General features: G+C 42.1%; 1 protein-coding gene across 2 annotated transcripts in view; it reads right to left on the bottom strand.

The window, feature by feature from the left end:
• LOC138198013 (adenylate cyclase type 9-like) overlaps positions 1-19,845 on the bottom strand; it is a 34,138-nt gene that overhangs the window by 6,384 nt on the left and 7,909 nt on the right. Inside the window, exons 2-9 of one of the 2 annotated variants that reach the window (XM_069149108.1) lie at positions 5,992-6,164; positions 3,585-3,698; positions 2,926-3,182; positions 2,674-2,776; positions 1,724-1,932; positions 654-813; positions 275-417; positions 90-113 (exon numbers count right to left, since the gene is read on the bottom strand). In XM_069149108.1, coding sequence (XP_069005209.1) covers positions 90-113; positions 275-417; positions 654-813; positions 1,724-1,932; positions 2,674-2,776; positions 2,926-3,182; positions 3,585-3,698; positions 5,992-6,164 — 1,183 coding nt within the window. The remainder of the gene's footprint in view (positions 1-89; positions 114-274; positions 418-653; positions 814-1,723; positions 1,933-2,673; positions 2,777-2,925; positions 3,183-3,584; positions 3,699-5,991; positions 6,165-19,845) is intronic. The other variant, XM_069149109.1, reaches the window with a different exon arrangement.

The following is a 19,845-nucleotide window of genomic DNA, read 5'->3' as shown; positions in this document are numbered from 1 at the left end:
TCAAAGTACTGTCTGTTGTCCCGTTTTAATGTGAACTGTAAACAGTTAGAAATAATGACACTAAAAATGAAAACAATAATCACACTTACCAGAAAAAACGATTATGAGCTAAACTGGAAGATTTGAAACAGAAGTGACACAAGTTAATACATGAAGCACAAAAATAAGCTTGTACCTTTTTTTGTCATTTCAATTAAGGACCCAGTGTCCTCACATTATCTCTATAGTATTAGTCACCACACACCTCCTTTTCATTAATGTCTGTCGGTCATACCTGCAGGGTAAGCCGAAGAGCGGGACAAGCAGTGCCAGTCCCACCAGTGTTGCTAATGTTGAGCGCATCCAGTAGCTGAGCTGGCAGAAGTTACAATAGTGAATGATGGCTATGATGACAGCACAGCAGATGAACATGGTAAACTGGGGAAATATGAGGCAGAGAGCAATATTAGTCGAAAGAAACGGTCGTAATAACTATCACATACTGTAAATTATACTGACTGCAAGCTATTTCAACATGTATGTGTAAGACAATTCAAAAATGAAATTAATTCAGAGATGGAAGTTTTAAAATCATGGTCACTCAAACAACATTACCAGTATTTAACACCCTTGTGATCATCTAAACAGAGAACAAGCATGAAACTTAAGTTCACCTGAATGGAGAGATGCATGTCACAGGTGACATGGGTGAAGACTGCCACAGCCGGCAGGGACACCAGGACAGCGCCGATAAAGTGACGTGCTATCCAGCTTGAGATAGCTCTCATCAGCACCCGAGTGCAATACAGCACGCTGTCCAGATGAAAAGCCACACTGGAGAGGAAAAACAGGAAGCTATGAATGATAGAAATGACTATAATGTACCACATATATTATAAACTTGAGCATCCTGTTTGACCCCAGCCTGATCCCACATTGAATCATAAACTGACTCTAGGCATGATTGTCTACACATTGGTTTGTATTAACACGGCTTCTCTCTCAAAGGGTCACTACTAAAGACCTATTCCTCCTATAGATGAATTTAGATCTAATGTCAGCTCACCCACTGTGAGTGACAAATATTTTCAACAGTCATTATAATATCTACTGTCCCTTATTGTTTTAAGGAAATGCATTTCTAATACTTCCTGCTTGAGTTTTACCAAGTCGTCAAATAAATAACCGTGCCAACATTTTCTTGCCTGTTTCTCCCTCTGCTAAAATACTTTTTTTACACTTAGAGGTAAGCTCACCACCCACTCAATTTTTCCATTTGAAAGCACAAAGCACATGCCCGTCAGCAATATGCCTGTAAATGTCATGTATCACAGTCCTGACACAATTTCCTTACACATAAAAACAACACATGCAATTGTCTGATGACTTCAAGAAGGTATAAACCCTATCAGTTCTTCTACCCCCTGTATCAGGGGGCTTAAACTGAGATTACTTGGGGGACTCTGATGGTTTTTAACATCCAAGGGGCATCTTGAAGGATTAAAATCTTCTTTTTCCCACCTCTTCTCTTCCTTATTCCTCGCATTGCACTCCTAATTTTTAATTGAGTTGTGTTCCTTGAAATTGGCTTCCCCCCCCCCCCCCCCCCTTTCAGATTGGATGGTAAACTTTCAACTCCAGAAAAAAATAATGTATTAATACCCTCTATTGAAACAGTCCTTCAAGTCAGCTGGTCCTGAACAATTGCCTGTTTTTTTTCAGAAACTTGTATTCAGAATCTCACCGTATCGCAAACAGCAGAGCCAGAGCCTCCAGCAGTGCAGCTACAGCTGTCAGTATGAGTTCTGGTGTGGACAAATACTGCTGGGTAGCAGGCAGTTGAATTAAACAGGCCAGGGAGAGAGCCAGAAATACTGAGCAGCACAGCAACATGTCCAGGAAATAACTGAATGTTGGGCTGGCAAATGTCTGCACTGCTGCTTGATTCTCCACCTGGGAGGGAAGACAGAGAGGAAAGTAGGGAGGACAGAATGAAAATAACATTGAACATACCACTTCAAACCAGAAAAAGGAAATGAATGGAATTTGTTTCAATATTGCATTCTATTTAAGGAAATTTACCCACAAAGCAGCTAAAAAGATTAATTTATTTAACATCTCTTCCCTCTGGATGTGTTGGAAATTAATTACCAAACAATTAATAGTCATTTAACAACTTAAATAAGTCTCAACTCTTATCAATCCCAATTCTTATGTGACAACCAGCAACAGTAGCGGGCATGAAATAAAAATGCACTTCTTAGGTTACACCAGCAGAGGACAACAAAACCTAATACAAAACCACTTTTGAGGTCCTGCAGTGATTTCTCTTTGCCGCAGTCTTGACCAGTCTGGTCTTAACGCGGTGCTAACAGGCTTCCCAGACAAGACACAGACAAACAGGAAAACACAAACATGCAGGATGACAAACACACTGAAATACGAGTGCATATTCATGCTCATATAGAGACAGGGAGAAGGGGATGGCTGGAATCATTAAAAAGACAGACAGTTTTAAAACTCTGCGGGATTGTCAAATCACAGTCAGACCAAAGGTAACTATTTTAAGCTCAGAGCACGCTAATATAATTTCAGAAATATCCAGACACACACAAATACATTCACATTCACTACACAAGCAGGCATATGGGTACCATTACATTTCACACAAACATAGCTCAGAGACACACACACCTCCTCCTGGTAGCTTTTCCGGTAAGCAGACTCCAGGCTCCTCTCCAGGAAGGTGAGGCTCAGCTTGTTTATGGGCGGTTTGTAGAAATAGTCCTTCATAAGACTGTCACAGACACAGGAAAGTCAGAAGGAATCGTGTGTTGTAATCATCTGATTACAATTAACTATCCACAACCGAGATTAACTTCTGTGCATTACAATAAAAAATGTGTATAGGTCGTGTTAATGCATTTATCTACAATTCATGGTTACCTGTCCTCCTTGATAACATCCACAAAGTGAGCATCACTCCTCTCCCTGAAGTTCTTGGATCGCAGAGGGATGAGCGCTGAGTGGTCCATTCCCATGGTTCCTCCACTCCATGACTTCTTCTCCTTCTCCTGCAGCATCTCACACAGCGATGTCTGGCTGTTGTTCAAGGCCTCCGGCTGAGGGCTGAGCAGGCCGTTCAGAGCCTTGGGACTGCGCCCTGCAGACACCGCCGGGGAACACTTCAGAGTTGAAGAGTCCTAAGGTAAAGAAAGGAAAGAAAGGTCTTGAATTTCCCAAAAAAGAAGGAGCAATAATGAATCTTTGCTTTCAAAAAAGGTCAGGAATAGTACAAAGTCATCTCAATAGGAAATATGAAGGTTAAAGACTGCTTCAGTCACACCAATTCAAATAAATGTGTCTGTGGCAAACTTTATCTGGGTCTCATGGAGTTCTATTTCTTTGAACTATTTTTTTAGACCTTCTTTTTGCTGCTGGGTCCTGAGTAAATTAAACCAGAGACAGATCACAATGCACCGATATTTGATAGAAACATCATGACATAAAATACACGATGGACATTTTAACACTTTTTAAACATAAAAGTCAGACATTTAACATTTCAGATAGACAGTTAAGTTCAGGTGACAACACAGGCTAACCTTGCTGCTGTTTGTCTTGCGGTCGTCATGGCAGCCATTGCGCACCATTCCTTCCTCCAGAACCCGATCCTCCCCTTCTATCGGGGCCACATCGCGGGACAGACAGGGGGACTGCTGCAGGGAGGTAGAGGTTGGAGGCAGATGGGAAGATTCAGCATATGGGGGCAGAAAAGAAGAAAGAGAATTAATAAAGTGGGTGATACAGATCAAGGAGAGCAGAGAAAAGCATGAAAAGATGGCACAGATTGGGGATGATGAAATAACAACGGAGCTATGACAAACACACATGGATGTTATCACAACAGGGTGGTGGCAGCAGAAATAATAAAACATGTCACTTGAACACAAGCAAGAAACGCTGTAAGGAGTCTTTCATTCCTCTTACAAAATGTTATTAGTTTAGTATAAACCTTTTTTAATGAGGATAATAAGAGCAGCTGTAGAGACTGAGAATTGTGAAGGGAGACAAAGAGTAAGTAAGAGGTGTGTAGGAGGTCTGCTCAAGGTCTTTATTTTCATGTGAGTGTGTGTGAATGAGAAATCTGTGTGACAGTTTTGTTGTGCTATGCCCGTCCATGACACAGATAAGTGCAATGCACTGTGAAGGATGTATGTACACGCTACACCATGTAAACACACAGAGATAGCACACACTGTTTACCTACATGCTACATTAAACAGTCAAACATGTATTAACACACCTGCCCTGAGCTTCCTTTCACACACTCAATGTCATGAAGTCATTTAAAGATCATTCAGTGTGATCCATATCTGGATTTGTGTGTGAGTCATACAAAAGATGAAAAAACATGAAATGGAGAAGTCGTCAGTCGTAGGCAGAAATGCTTGATAAATGTTTCCTTGGTTGAGATAGCGCATTAACATGCCGAGGACCCCTCACTGATTCCTCCGCCTCTCTTCATCCTCTATCTTCCTTCCCCCCCCCGCGCTACTACACCTCCTCCCTCCACCTGTTCTGACTGTGAGCTGAATGATCTGTGTGGGGATCATGGGGTGCATGTGTGTAGAAAGACAGATTACTCTGGATGAATATATGGCACAGGAGTGTAGGGTTTTGACGGTAATTAAAAAGGTTTTGGTGACTCCATTATTTTTTTTAATGATGATCCTCTCAGTTTCCATGCTTTATTGATGAATGTACAATGCAAAAAACAAAACAACAACAACAACAAAAACCCCAAAAACAGTAAGGCACACAACATCAAGGGATCCTAAGAATGACAAACAAAAACACAATAACTCCCCATAATAGCCCTCCAACCCCACCCCTCCCCCTTCCTGTCTGCTGCCAACCCCCCCGATGAAAATAAACCTTATTCAACATAAAGGCGTTATAAAACTAGTTATTCGCCAAAATATACATACATCTGTGATAAATTCAGAATTTCTGGACATGTGGCCATAAGTGAAGTCCTCATCTGGGGGGGGGGGGGGGGGGGGGGGTTACAGAAAAGTTCAGAAAACATGTCAAAAATGGTTGCTACTTTTCACAGAATGAGTCCATTGGCCCTTTGAGGGTAAACGTGATTTTCTCCAACTGGAGGAAAAACATAGTGTCACGAAGCCACGTAGAATGTAGAGGCCGAATGGGAGATTCCCAGGATTTCTCAATGCTCCTGGCCAGAAGAACAGTATCCTTTTCCTGCCAGGAGCTTTGGGAAAGCAATCATGGACGGATGCTGCAGCTCTACAGAGTAGTGGGTCTCTAGGCACGCTGAAAAGTGCGGGCAAAGGGCAGCTACCGATTCGAATGTTTAGCCCTTCCAAAATAGTTCTGTAAGTGGCACAATTTAGAAGCAAATGAAAAGCTTTCCCTGAAGGCAGAGCTACGGAGAACAATACGGATAACCTATGTTCACTTGATAATGTCGTGTATGTGCCGGGGAGAAGATCACTTTTTATTGCCTAATTAATAGGACCTCACTGTTCTGTTCTCAGATACATATTTTTAGGGATTTAATGGAACTGAGGTGCTACGCAAATGGAAGCATATTTAGGAGTACACACATACAGGTGCATCAAAAATGAAGAAAGAAATAAACAAAGATGCTGTAACCACGTAGGGTGCACAAAGGTAAATTCATGGAACAAATAGAGAAATATGGATGCATGTTAATGGCAGGGATGAAAGTCATTCTGTTTTTTTACACCTCAACACAAGACAATAGAAACCTCCTTGCATGCAAAAAATGCAATATTTATGAAAGCTTCTGATACACCTACATACGCAAAAGCACACAGAGAGCAAAGTTGAGCATCAAAGAGGCTGTCGTTGAACATAGAGCTCAGTGTTCTTCCTCAGGCGATGTCGATGTTTAAAGATAGAAGTTTCTAGAAATATACTTCAACAACAAGGATGATTTTCTCAGAGATAGTTACTACTCACCTTGGCTCTATCTGGAGGAAGGATGCAGGCCGAAGGCGCTCCATCAGGCGTGTGAACTCTGGGCAATGGACATCGAGGATCTACATGCTCCGGTCCAGCCAACCCCATCTGGGAGCAGTTACATTGATTGTGAGGCTCCACCTTCCTCCCAGAGATCAGGTAGGTCCTCAGGCCTGAAGAGAGAACAAAGACAGAAAGAGGAACAATGTGGGTTTAGTCATCCCTGTATGGATGAAGGCACTGGTGGTTCTGGGGTTGTTTTAGGATTCAGCAGAGGCTCAGCACCCAGGATGAATTCCCTCTGTGAATTATATAAGCAGGGGGGTGAGAAGCACCAATCAATGTCTCGCACTTGGAAAAGCCAAGGTCATACGCATGACTCATTCTTGTTTCCATACATATATACATAAACATGATGTGTAGTGCGTTTGTGCAGGCTTTTGTATTTTGAATGTAAAAATTAAACAAATGAGTGACATATGCAACATTAAAGAGACCAACACTGTGATGCATAAAGCCAACGTTTATTTCAAGGTTCATGTTTTCTGTCTGAAATCATCTCACCAATTTCTCTAATCTATAGCTTGAGGAAGAATTTCTGTATAGTAAGTGCTGGATTTCTTCTATTCATCCTGTTTGGATCTTGACTTTTTCCATAATGAAAAAAATTTATCTTTCATTTATGTATAATACAGGTGCATGTGTGCATCTTCATGTGGGGTTCATGTATTTGATGACGTGAAAAAGTTTCAGACACAATGAAGTCCAGCCAAATATTTGAACACCTGCATCTAACCACTCGTATCAACATTTTAGCATTTCCATTACTGCTAGAGGGTTTGTGTATGGGTGGGTGTTAGTGCAACCCTTTTCCCCAAAATGGTGCAATTCACCAAAAACAATTACAAAACCAGCCAATGGATGAATAAGGTGTTTTGAGCTAATTTTGACATTTCATCTGTTTAGTTGAGATGTGGGATGCTTTGAAATGCACAGGATGGTTTCTTCTGTCTTTTCAACACAGGGCCATCAGGAAGCTCCCACTCAGCAATTTGAATCATTACCGCAGACATATGGCTCACTTCCTGTTTGGGTTTTTGTTGCCAACATTGTTGCTATGATAAATACACGAACATAAACATAGACAACACAGCTTTAGTGTTTGGGAGTCGTAAAAACCTCCTTGAGAAGAGGCGGACCAAGTGTGTGTGTGGCTGAGCTCCTCTTCATCCCCCCCCCTCTCCCCTCCCATTCTGCATCACTGTGTTGTGACAAGCCACAATCACAGTAACAGGTATGTGTGTGTGTTTGTCAGCAGCACAGGTAAGTACCTGCGACTGTGTGCTTGGCCACAAAATTCACCTGTCAGTGAAGCCGCAGCCTCAGGCCCTGAGTATTGTCTGCGCTAAGTACTTTAGACAGGCCTGCCACTGCCTCAGCTGAGCCACCCTGGGGCTTCGCTCTCCGACACACACACACAGACCACACCGATGACACAAGGGTACACAGTCTCATGTTTAAAGATGCACATATACAACCGAAACTTATGGGACAAATACGTAAATAAGCACATGAAGAAGCAGACACAAAAATGGGAGCGCAACATGCACAAGTACAATTATGAGACACTCACAAGAAACACCCCCTCTAACCACCGACACACAGTCAAACAGATATCACAGTGAGTGGAGGTGTAGATGGACGGCTTCACTGTAGCTGGGTCGATAGCCAGGTGGATGAGATTCAGGGATGGGAATTGAAGGCGGTAAACAGCAGTAACAACGAACTAATTCCCCGAACCATTGATGCAGAATGGCTCGGCAGACGAAGAGAGCTTTTGGCTGCCTCTGAAAATGAGAATGTGCGAGGGTGGCTGTGTCAAAGACAGATCCAGAGACACAAACACACACACAACGAACGCACACAGCGTTGACTGATTTCATTAGTTTGCTAATCAAATCCTTCACTGCCTCCCACCAGGACACACACAGAGTTCTGCTTCTGCTCATGGGTCAACAAGGTTAATTTCCCCCTCCCTCTAAGTGTCTCCTGTCTTCTTCTGTCTCCTCCTCAATATCTCTGAAGGGAAACTCAGTTTCACTCAATTTGCATAGGAACCACAGGTAAAGATATCGTGGAATGATGTATGAAATGCAGCAAAAAGATGTCAAATCATGCCTGATTTTCTCAAAGACCGCAGGCAGAGACTTGATGGACGGCTTCAAGTGTTTACTTGTCTTTTCATTGACATTTCTACAACCCAGATTGTGAGCATTTGAGTCATAGAAACAGTCCCATCTGTTTTCAGGCTAAAGCACGCAAAAATACTCATGTACTTGAGTCACTTTTTTTTTTTTTATTAATATATGTAGTCACAATTAATGCAAATCCTGCTGTAAAAGCAATGGTGGCTGCTGAGTAATAATAAAACTGTATAAGATGGGGACCAAGCCAAATCCATCTCAACCCAAATCACTGAACCATTCAGCCGCTATTCCCCAATAGTGTAACAGCTTATTAAAGATAATGAAGTATTTCAAGATGGGTAAAATAAGTACCAACACATTACTAGAGAGAAACGGTAAAAGGCAGAGAGAGCATTTGTAAAAGATAATTAAAAACACAATGCCAGGCATGAACACAACAAACAAAGACAGTGAAAAATAAAACTCTCGTAACTGAAGGAAAACAAAGACAAGCTGATAGCTAAGGGAGGTGACAGGAGGTCAGCTGTGGTTGGCCGTGTCCATCACTTCCAGTTTGCCCTTGCCTTTTATCGTAATATGTGCTTCTGGCTTGATTTCAGGTGTTCCCCTTTGGTCAAGGGTCGTGCTTAAAGTGAAGAATCCACAGCCATCCTCTCCACAGGTTAACATGGGTGTATGTGAGGTTGACCATCTTGCTGTCAGGCAGCTGTTTTCAGGTAATCACTTCACATGTCAGAGTCTTGCAAGCCAGGGAAGAACAAGACAGATCAACTGTAGGGGCTTGCAAAGTTGCACAGCATGTTATCTGTGTGTGTTTGTAAGAGACATTGCGTATGTCTTTAAGCAGGTGTGGCCCTGTTCCTTGCCAGTTGAGGAAAATCTCTCATCTTTGTAATCTAGCCTTGCAGGAGCTGAAATTACAGTGTTGTCAGGCAGTGGAATGCAGCTCTGATAAACTGGTCTGACTGGCAGCTGGCTCCACTGCCCACTCCAACAGGGTCCAGCATCATCAGAATATAGCTGTGCTCTAAAGGCCTCGTGGCAGGGAGAAATGTCAGGAAACGTCATGCTGTGTGTTCCAACTGATGTCTTTTGTTTCTTTCCTGTGTGTGTGTGACTACACATTTGTCACTTTTTCCACATCTGTTTGATGGTCTCTGAAGCAGGTATATGCATGTGTTGGCCCTTCTCCATTTCCGATGACCTTGGGCTAATTGAAGAGCATCATTAGTGGCAGCCTCTGGACGTTATGGGACTTGAAGTGTCCTGTCTTCTGCTATCAGCTGACAGGGAACAGTAGATAACCTTTCCCCGTGAGAGCCCAGTCACATTATCTCCCTCTCCAAGCCCCTTTGTTCAGAACAGAGGAGAGCGAAATGAGAAAACCATTCGCAAACAAATAACACTGTTGCCCGTACGCCTCCCTTCCTCTCACCTCTTCATAGCACGTCCAAGCTCTTGTGGGACAATGGCCACCCCTGAACCCTTTTTTCATGATGCTAAGAGTACCTCAGTGCAGAGGTTACGTGTACCAAACGAAAATAAAAATACAGGAGAAAGTGGATGCAAATAAGACAGACAGACAGACACAGACACACAGACACACCGACAGACACACAGACAGACACACACACACACACACACACACACACACACACACACACACACACACACACACACACACACAATACACACAATGCAGTGGTCATTTCAGACACTCTTAATATAATCCTCCACTGGCCCTGAGCAAAGACAGGAACGACTGAGTGGAATACAAACAACCAGCAACAAAAAGCCTGGCTGCTCCACATCCTTACACTGCCCTGAATACAACAAATAGCACAAAAAGAAGGAATAAGGCCAAAGAATTATTCAGAGGGGGAAAAAAAAAAAAAAAAAAATTCCCACTGGAAAAGCCTACATAAAAGAAGAGAATAAGAAGAGATAAACTGTGGGGGGGAGGGGGGAAGCACATGAATGCAACTGGTAATGTAGTCATAAATATGAAACTTGCTGGACGTTTATCACAAAACAGCACCTTTTATTTTACTCTCCATTTGCAACCTAAGTGCGACCGAGAAGCCCCCGATGCTGTCCCACGGTTTATTAAAAGCAGCAGAACACCGAGGGCAACAAAGAGAGATGGAGGGTTGGCCGATATGCTTGGATCAGCACACATACACACACACACAAACATATCATGTGCCTCATCTTCCGAATAATGAGAGGTTTATTTTCCAAGGCCAGGTATCGGAGCAGGAGGGCAGTGGAGCAGGTGGCGCAGGGAAACTAGCACTGCTGGGCTGGGCAGCTCTCCGTGCCATTTGGCACCGACAGCAAGAAGCCCCCCCTTTCTCCCTCCACCGTGTCTCCATCCAGGGATATACGGTACATCCTGTCCCTGTTGAGGGGAAGAGGGCAGGAGAAACAGGTGGAAACCTGTCCAGCACGACAGGCTGTATAGGAGGACTTTATTACTGCGGCATTTTGCACAAAGGAGAGGCGGTAGAGATAAGAGGAAGAGATTGCACAGATTTCAGGTACAGTTTAAAAAGAGAAAGAAGTAAAAGATAAATAACGAGTTTGTGTGATGACTTGTAGTGGTGGTAGAACTAAAAATGGGTCTGCTCTCTGCGAGTGAACCCATTCAGTCAGAAAATATGAATGACACGTGCATTTTTCACAAGGAATCGCAGAGGGACTCACACTGTCAGTTCTGTCAGTAGAGGAGCAGCAGGGAGCTTGTGTGTGTCTCCGGGTGGGAGGAGGGTAAATGGCGACCTTCCACTTTACAGCTGAACACTTGGGCTGAGCCCAGGTTATTTTTTGGGCTCAATTTCTTCTAAGGACATAAAAGAGTGACTTACTAGGGAAGACTGTCTCCTCTGACAGAGAGTGTCAAGCACAGAGGACTTATTTACGTGCCGACTTTGGCAGTAGCACGCTGTCTTCTGAATAATATATAGGGGAGGATGTTTCACACAATGCTTCATTTACTACACACATAAGCAAGAAAGATGAGCAAAATGATGATTTCTTAACTGTATTAGTTGTTCTGGGCTATTACATCCAACTGCCTCTGTTATCAAGGTCAATGATTATGTTTTTGTTTATTCGGCCTCTGGTTGATTTACTACAGATTAGGACTGAGTGAAATAACGGTATCTCCGAGCTTAAACATTTTCCTGAGTGACTATAGTTACCTTGTCACATTGTAGTAACAAGTTAAAATTGTATTATTGTATTTTTTTCCACTGCAAAAGAGGAATCACCAGTCGATTATAGTGATGTGAGAAAAAGAAGAATAAGAATTTTATTACACTGAGGTTTTCTCATGAAATTTTTTGTGCACTGAAATGGATCAGAGACTAATACACCGGTTACAGTTGCTTCAGAATGCTGCAGCACTTTCTTTTCTTTTTTTTTTTAAATGTTATATTTATGTGTATTGTTCAGTACTTAAATTGAGCAGGTCAGGCTTATCTCTCTGACCTGTGGAACCCCGATCAGTTAAATAAACTGACTTGTCTTGGCTTGGTCAGGACTGGTGGTGATATATAATAGATGATAATGGTTTATATATGTACATGCATGCTTCCCTGCACGTTAAGCATGCAAGACCAACAGTCTTTATTTTGAAAGTATAAAGAAAAATTGCATGAATAACTCACAAATCTAGAACCATAATGGGTGCACGGTTGGAGTAAGAGTTTAAAAAAAAAAGAGCAGCACCAGCACTCACACTTTCCCACACTTTCATTTGGAGGACATCAAGAAACTCAACATTTTTAAGTGGCACCAAACAACCATCTGACCACCACAGCGTTTCAGACTGGATACAACCAAAGCCATGCTTGATTATGTCAATGTGAAATTCAGTGAAGCACAGCTAAAATCAACAGAGTACTTCTCAAATGCTCAGAGACCCCAGATAACCCACAGTGACCTCTCCACATGAGTTACATAAGCCTGAGTCCAGAAAAAGAAACAGCAGGTCTTGCACACACCTGGGCTTTCTCAGCATTAGCTTCCCAGTTTTAGGGGGGAAAAAACATGTCCTTACACTGTGAATTGTGTCATAGTACATTTCTGCTTACACACAAACACACTGTCCCTGTACAACAAGCCATTCAGAGGTCCCTCTTCCTGTTGCAATCAACAAAATCTGTCAATATCCTTCCCCTCTTTTTGTCCCTCCATGCAGTAAACAGAAGTGGCACCAAAATGAAATTTCCATAGTTGGTCTGTGATTTGTTCCTGGCTTCAATCTGGCCCTATTGTGGCTCTCTCAAAACAACAATAGAAACACTTGACATCTCTCCAAAGTCTTTAAGTCTCGCTTGGTTATGTCTGTCTGTGCTCTCTTTGTATTCTGTGCCTGTGATCCCTCCATCCTTGACAGTCCCAGGCTGTCATGGTCTGCTGGCAGAACAACAGATACAGTTGACATCCCTCCAAAATCTTTAACACTCCGCTCTTCCCTCTCCTTTGCTCAGTGTTTTATCAATCTCGCTGTAGCTCGCTGTAGCTCACTGTCTGTCTTTTGCTCTGCCCCCGTCTCCCTCTCTCTCTCTTTCTCTGCCCCAAATCCAACTACCCTCCATGTTCTTCTGTGTCCAAGCCGATATCCATTTGCCTCATCACCACAGTGGCATAGAGGGCTGTTCTCTACGAAGAATTGCTCCAGCTGACATCATCCCAAAAGCTCAGACTCACTTTCCATCTCCTGTCTTTTACACAATCTTCCTTCACCACTCACCCCCACATTGTCCTCTGAATATCAATTCCCCGCCATCCTCTTTTCCTTTCTTACATAATGGTGACCATATGGCTCTTTTGCAATTCAGCACATCTGTTTACACAGCAAAAATAGTCTCGTGTGCATTAATCTCCTTATCCAGCACATTTACTGTACAATTTTCTTTTATCACAAAAAACAGGTGAAGACATTTGCGACTGAAATGTATAATTGCATTTGTTTCCAATGCATCTTAATCGATTTCAAACATTTTCTTGAACGACTTCTAATTTTCTCTTGTGTCAAAACAGAATTGAAATTGACCTCATTCAATCTTTCACTTGTTTAAATAAGATGATGAAAAGACATAAGAACTTCCATCACTATAAAGAGGAAAACTCAAAAAAACAATATGAAAAATTATTTTAGTTGTTGGACTATGCATTTTTACAGAAAATACAATGGTATTTAAACTTTTTAAAGTAATGGGAAACATTTAATCTGTCCCTTTATAATATAACTCTACATCACCAATTTTGGAGACATGGGTTTCACAAGACAGCAACAATATTACATGAACTTCAAAACTTTTGGCACAAAGCATCAAATTGTAAATCTCTCCTAAAAGTTTTTTTTTTTATTTTTTTATTTTTTTTAAATGCTTTTGTATGATGTCATATCTAACGTTTTTATCTTCTTGGTTTTATTCTAGACCTTCAGATGCATATATATATATATATATCTATATATATATAGATATATATATATTGAGTGCAAAGAGCTAATAGTGTTCCTCCTTTGGTTATAAAATAAATCTTAGGTCTGCTGTATAATACTCAATTCATCCCTTTTATAATAAAAATGAAGAAAAAAAAAGGAAATTACCATGAAAAGGAACACACTTTTCCATTGATTAATTGTCAGGTGTTTTTCCTGTGAGTCTCGCTTATAACTGAAATTTGATTTCATCACATGCTGAACTATCTCAATGAGAGGTACTACTGACCCACAGCTATGAACAGCACTCACCTATTGATTTAACAGTGACCATGTTTGGGACTCTGGGTAAATGATCAAAACAAGCAGCTGACAGAGACGAATATCTCCCACCCTTTCATGCACCACCAGTCCCCGTCTTCTGCTCCAATACCTTGTTACACTTTGCTAACTCAACATCAGTAATGGCATCGTCACTGGGAGTTGATGAGGAAAATTAACTGGATCTTATGCTGAGCACTGTGCCGCTCCCAGAGGACTCTTTATCGAGAACAGTCAAGTGATACAGCCGTAGTAAATGAGGATGCTAACTACAAGCTCGGCTTTAGAAACTCCTGAATCATACTGTGTTTGAGCATGGCAGCGAAGACAGAAGTCGTATCACATTGCTTTCACTGTGACCTCTCTCCTCTTTAAAAGCAGAATTGACAGGTTCATTAAATCTCATGGGTCAGAAAAGAGGGCCAAAAAAAGATTCAATATGGGACCCGCGAGGATAAACATTGCTGTGCCATTTGAAACACAGCAGAGGCAGCACTCTCACTCATCAGTTACAGAATGAGACAGCAACAAGATGGAGGGTAGAAAAACAGGGGGGGAAAAAACAGACAAGGAGTGACAAATTCAAAGTGATAAAAGGATGGGGAATGACCTCTGTTGGGAATATATCAAGTACTTAGCGCACGCACGCGCACGCGCACGCACACACACACACACACACACACACACACACACACACACACACACACACACACACACACAGAAATGGCCTTTAGGAATGACAGTATGGGGGATTCCTGGAGCTATAAAGTATGAAGGAGCATCTGACAGCGAGAGGGAAAAAAGAAAGGCTGCTACAGGCTAAAACCAATGGAGGGAGCTGAGCTTGAGGCTTGGAGCTCAGTTCACACGAGACAGGAACCAGGCACACCATCTCTCCAGAACAAGTGCTGCAAAACAACATTTCCATTATCAGTTTAAGAACAAGGTTAGCAGTGAGTGTTATTACAACAACAACAAAAATCCCACAATATTTAATTGATCCAATTAGTATTGCCTGTGAGGCCAAAGCCTAATAATGAATTCCTCTTTGCCTCTATAGTTATAGAACCATATTAAAAACACAACTTGGTACTGTAAATTCTCACCACATTAGCCAAAACAAACATGAATTTAACCAAAGCTGAATGAATATACATGCTTTTATAAATGTATGTCTTTAGCTGGAACAAGTGGGCTTTGGGCTGTGAGCCACAGACACATGGAAATGGACTAGCGCATTGTCTGGTCTTCACTGATAATAATAAAAAAAAGTACAAATTATTTCTTTGATGAAAATTTGGTTCAACCCAGCAGCCTCACAAAAAATAAGGAAATTTACACTAATACCCTTCACATAAGAACAAGTCATCATGCTCTTATACAACAAACCACAAATCATCAAAGTACATGGAGTATAGGTATGTACGTTGTGCATCCACGACCTCAACTTAGTGTTCCAAACAGCAGCGGAGATATAAAAAAAAATACCTGAATTACTGAAAATGATCCATCTGGCATCAAAAATAGAAGTAACCCAATTAGAGTCTTAGTCTCAGAGAGACAGCTGTTCCACTCCTGGAGAGCTGATTGTCCCATTGATATCAAATCTATACGCCAATTCTCCTGGTTGAAACAGTTCAGTTTTCTGTTTCCAGTCAGTAAAACGGTTCTCTTCACATGCTAGATCAGTTTGCATCACCTGTAATATTCCCATTACCCAGCAGCCAAAAAGGTATGCTACAGGGCATAACAGGATATTTATAGAAGCCCAAAATATTTTTTACTACGGTCCAGTAATATACCTGGTTCACTACAGTCATACCAGCATAAAATGTATTTGCTACTTTATGACTCATCTGGAGTTAAACATTCCAAATCATAACAAATGTCAAGGAGGACTGTCAAACATTAAAGATAAATAACTGCGTAGCCTAGTATATGCCACATATTATACCGACAATTGGTACAGAAAAGGAAGTGAAGACAATGTTGCAGAGAAAGAAAAAAGAGGTGAGAAGGAAGGTGAAGAAAATGTATTCCATAAATGTTTTTAAGAGTAACACAGGAAGGACGTGAGAGACAAGCGTTTCAAAGTACTTCCTCATCCTCTGGATAAAACTGGACTTAGATATTCAAAAATTAATCTCACAACCTTAGCGGCTCATAATAAAATACTTAAAAGTTATGCATTATAACAGACAAGTTATGCGCATAAGAAGGAAGGAAGGAAGGAAGGAAGGAAGGAAGGAAGGAAGGAAGGAAGGAAGGAAGAAAGGAAGGAAGGAAGGAAGACATGTTGCAAACACACACACAACCATGTGCAGTCAATCCATGCATGTTGAGTGCAGTAGCAGGCTTCAGCAAGCACTGGCTCCCCGTCATCTTCCCTCATTCATAATTCACACAGTCATTTATCACACATGCACTCCTGCTGTGCACACTAACGAGTCACTATTGTACCACAAACACGGACAGGGTGTGGCTGCACGTGTGGGTGTTTTCATTTAGCATACTTCAATGCAAAAGTGCAAAAGTAAGTGTTTATGACCGAGTGGTGTGTGGTGGGTGGACTGAGAGGTTATTGTGCGTCACCTTAAGAGTGCGATCCATCTGTCAATGTCAGTAAAGGGTTGTGTGCATCTGTTAAGAGGAGGGGTGGCATTTTCTGTACCCTTGATCACAAAGGGAAAAAAAATGCTTAGGCTGCATCAATGACTCATGATAGCAATTTATCACCAGAGCATTTACACAGCCACAAGGAACCTAGTTTAGCTCTAAGCACAGCTCACAACCAGGTACAGGGAAATACACACAGATGCTTTTACTTTTCTTCAGGGTCTACAAATATTTGAGACTCAGAGTTTGTGCAAATTTGTATCCGTGTAGTTTTCCTTTAGAGCAGCTTTTTCTTGCTGAGCTCACACAAAAATAGGCCTTCGCTTGGCTTTTCCCACAATATGAAAGCCAGAGATTCAAATGAATGAAGTGAATTTGGCCCCTTTCTCTCTGTCAGAGCAGCAGTACTTCCATTTAAAAAAGAGCCAGCTGACCCTCACCCCTTTCAATAGCCTGTTACCATGGCAATTGCCCTTTGCAGGTCCAGGGTGCAGGGCTGGAATAAGTGTGCGTGTGTGTGGCTGCAGATGGTAAACGTTGTTACCCATGTGCTGAAGCTGGTGTTATGACTATGAGGTGGAGATGGACAAAAAAAAAACTGATCCGGTCTCACCCGCTGTGTTGAAAATATCAAGAAGATATCTCAAGATTGCATGATTAATTATATATATATATATATATATATATCTTTTGGTTTGTCCTCTATAAGGTAGCAAAGAAAGTCAAATTCTATGAGCAATCATGTTTACATGCCTCCTCTCTGGGAGACTGATGAATATTTTAAATGCAAATACTACAAGGAAAACTCTTTGTAGACCTACTATGCACAATAGTTTTCAGGAGGAGAAGTAACACTGTAGCACCAGTAATTAAGAGGATGTTTATTATCCTGCAGATCCACTATACAGAGCCTCTTTAAGGTCTAATAATACAAATATCTCTCAATGACCTCCTCCACGCAACAGATCAATATATGACTGCGCTACATTAGCTTACCTGCATTAAGCCACCAGTTTAATGGTGGCTAATGGAGCGGCGGAAACACAGGTCCAAAGCACATGACTATCCCATTTCACCAGATCAGGCGCACCGGAGCATAAATGGACAGTTCCTATGATGACATCAATTAACAATTAAAGCCATATCTTGAGGCGCTGGTGGCTGTTCTGTAAGCAGCAGCAAAAACCAAAGAGAATCCCTCCGTCCTATGACCACTGCGAGGTCACCTACTGCACATTATCCTTTGTAGGCACTACTATTGATTTTGTTTTGTATCCTGACCTCAAACTGCCAAGAGGCCTCAGAGCAAATGTCTCCTTGATGACACGTTTTGTAGCATGTTCTACTCCACATGCTACATGTGCTGGGTTTGTTCTACAGGCTCAGCCATGTCAGCTACTTGCAAATGCAGCTTCTTATCAGACAGACAGTTGTGCTGCTGATATCAGGTTCTCACATCCACCTCACCCTGGGTCATCTCTGTCAGAGCAGATAGAGGTACGACACTTCAGCATTGAGCCTATATGACAGCTGTCCCCTATAGGGGGACAGAGAGGTCTGTGGGGTTCCCTGACACTTGTCAGGTTGAAGTGAAGCACAACAGGATACATGGATGTTGTGAATACAATCTACAACAGTATAAGTTTAATAGAAAGCTCTCTGAGTGAAGCGGATAAGAATATTTGCAGCTCTGCAATATTATGCTTTCTTTTCTTGATCCGGAAACTAATTATACCACCTCGGTACAAATCTTTTATTGCTTGCTGGGTCGATGCAGCAAGCCATGCCCTTGCTGCCCAATTGTCCTGAATGAGTTCAAGTTTTGCAATTCTGCTGAGTAACACTGTGATACAGCAGATTACCTAAATCATTACAGCTCTAAAAATACAGCTAATCACCACATCATAGACCTTCAATAACCTTGCCACAACAACCCCATGTTTGCAGAGCCTGACAAAGGTTCCTAAGGCTCTGCAGTCTTGATCAGTATGATAAGGCCAAATATGACAAATGGTGAGATTGCGTTGTTGCGGGCGACAGTGCCATGCTGGGCTGAACTAATACGCAGTGGAGAGCGATACTGTACAATGCAGCGTGATGTATTATGCCATTACTCTGTAGGCAGAGCTGTAATCTACCATGCAGAGCCAAGGTGTTCCAGGCAGGGCTCGGTCACTGCAATACAATATAGCAGCTTAGGGTGAGGCTGGCTGTTTTGTCCCCTGGCAGCCTCTGTGCAGTCGTGTCTCCCTCCCAGACTTTCAGATGAAATGGCCACTATAGAACACAGTATGCATTTTAATAGTAATCCCTTTATCTAGGTGCAACTTATTTGACAAACCATCCTAACGGTTGCCACCAGAGCTTAACCACACTCTACGTCTATGTCTGCCCCTCCCAACCCCTCCTAGCAGTCAGCCACTCCATTCGGCGCAGTCCACTTCACTATCGGCCCCCGTGTCTTTCTACAGTAGAGCTGACTGCTGACGGTGCATACTGATTTGGGATCAAGCGCGCAGACAAAAATCATGGCAGGTATTTGATTGCTGGCAGGGGGAAACGAGAGTTGCGTGTATCTTAAGGGGGAAAAGCCAAACCGTTTAACTGTTTGTCATGTACAGCAGCGTGTAGGCAAAGCACACACAAACAAACACATATGGTACTTTGGGAGATGAAATCCAGAGGTTTAAATGTGTACAGCCTTTTTTCCTTAACTTTTGCTTCACTCTCGAGCTCAATACTGAGATCCAGTTGCATGACGTAGAGAGGAAACACTGCTCTTTAGAACTAACATCACTTGGACAAAACCAGGTCTCTGCCAGCAAAACTGGACCACAGCTAAATGTATTTCATCATCCCTCTCACCTTCCTTTCTCTACGCCTGCGTCTTTAAGCGTAACATCAAAACCAGTCTCATTTATCGTGGTCAAGGTCAAAGGAGCCATTATAAGTAATTCTCCACTTAGCTTCAGGCAAAAACTGTACACTTTGCTGACTGACAGCCCATCCCTACGGGAACAGCCTTCACATAGTAGGGGCAGGGATGTGTGAAAGTCAACGTGTGCATGTGCATGCGAGTCTCAATAAGGCACAAATGGATCTCTCGATAACTAACTTCTGCTGCCGGGCATGAAGTAATAGGGCCAGAGTAAAGGGATTCAGAACCTTCATTATCAGGAGCATTTGCAGTTAAATTCTGCTCTGTGCTCAAATCTATCATAATGTGGCTGATCAATTATTGTTCCAAAGGCTTAA

This window comes from Embiotoca jacksoni, unplaced genomic scaffold (assembly GCF_022577435.1).
Source record: "Embiotoca jacksoni isolate LCO1_2020_lvr unplaced genomic scaffold, fEmbJac1.0.p SCAF_15, whole genome shotgun sequence".
Classification (NCBI taxonomy): domain Eukaryota; kingdom Metazoa; phylum Chordata; class Actinopteri; family Embiotocidae; genus Embiotoca; species Embiotoca jacksoni.
This window is presented reverse-complemented; position numbering and strand designations above follow the sequence as displayed.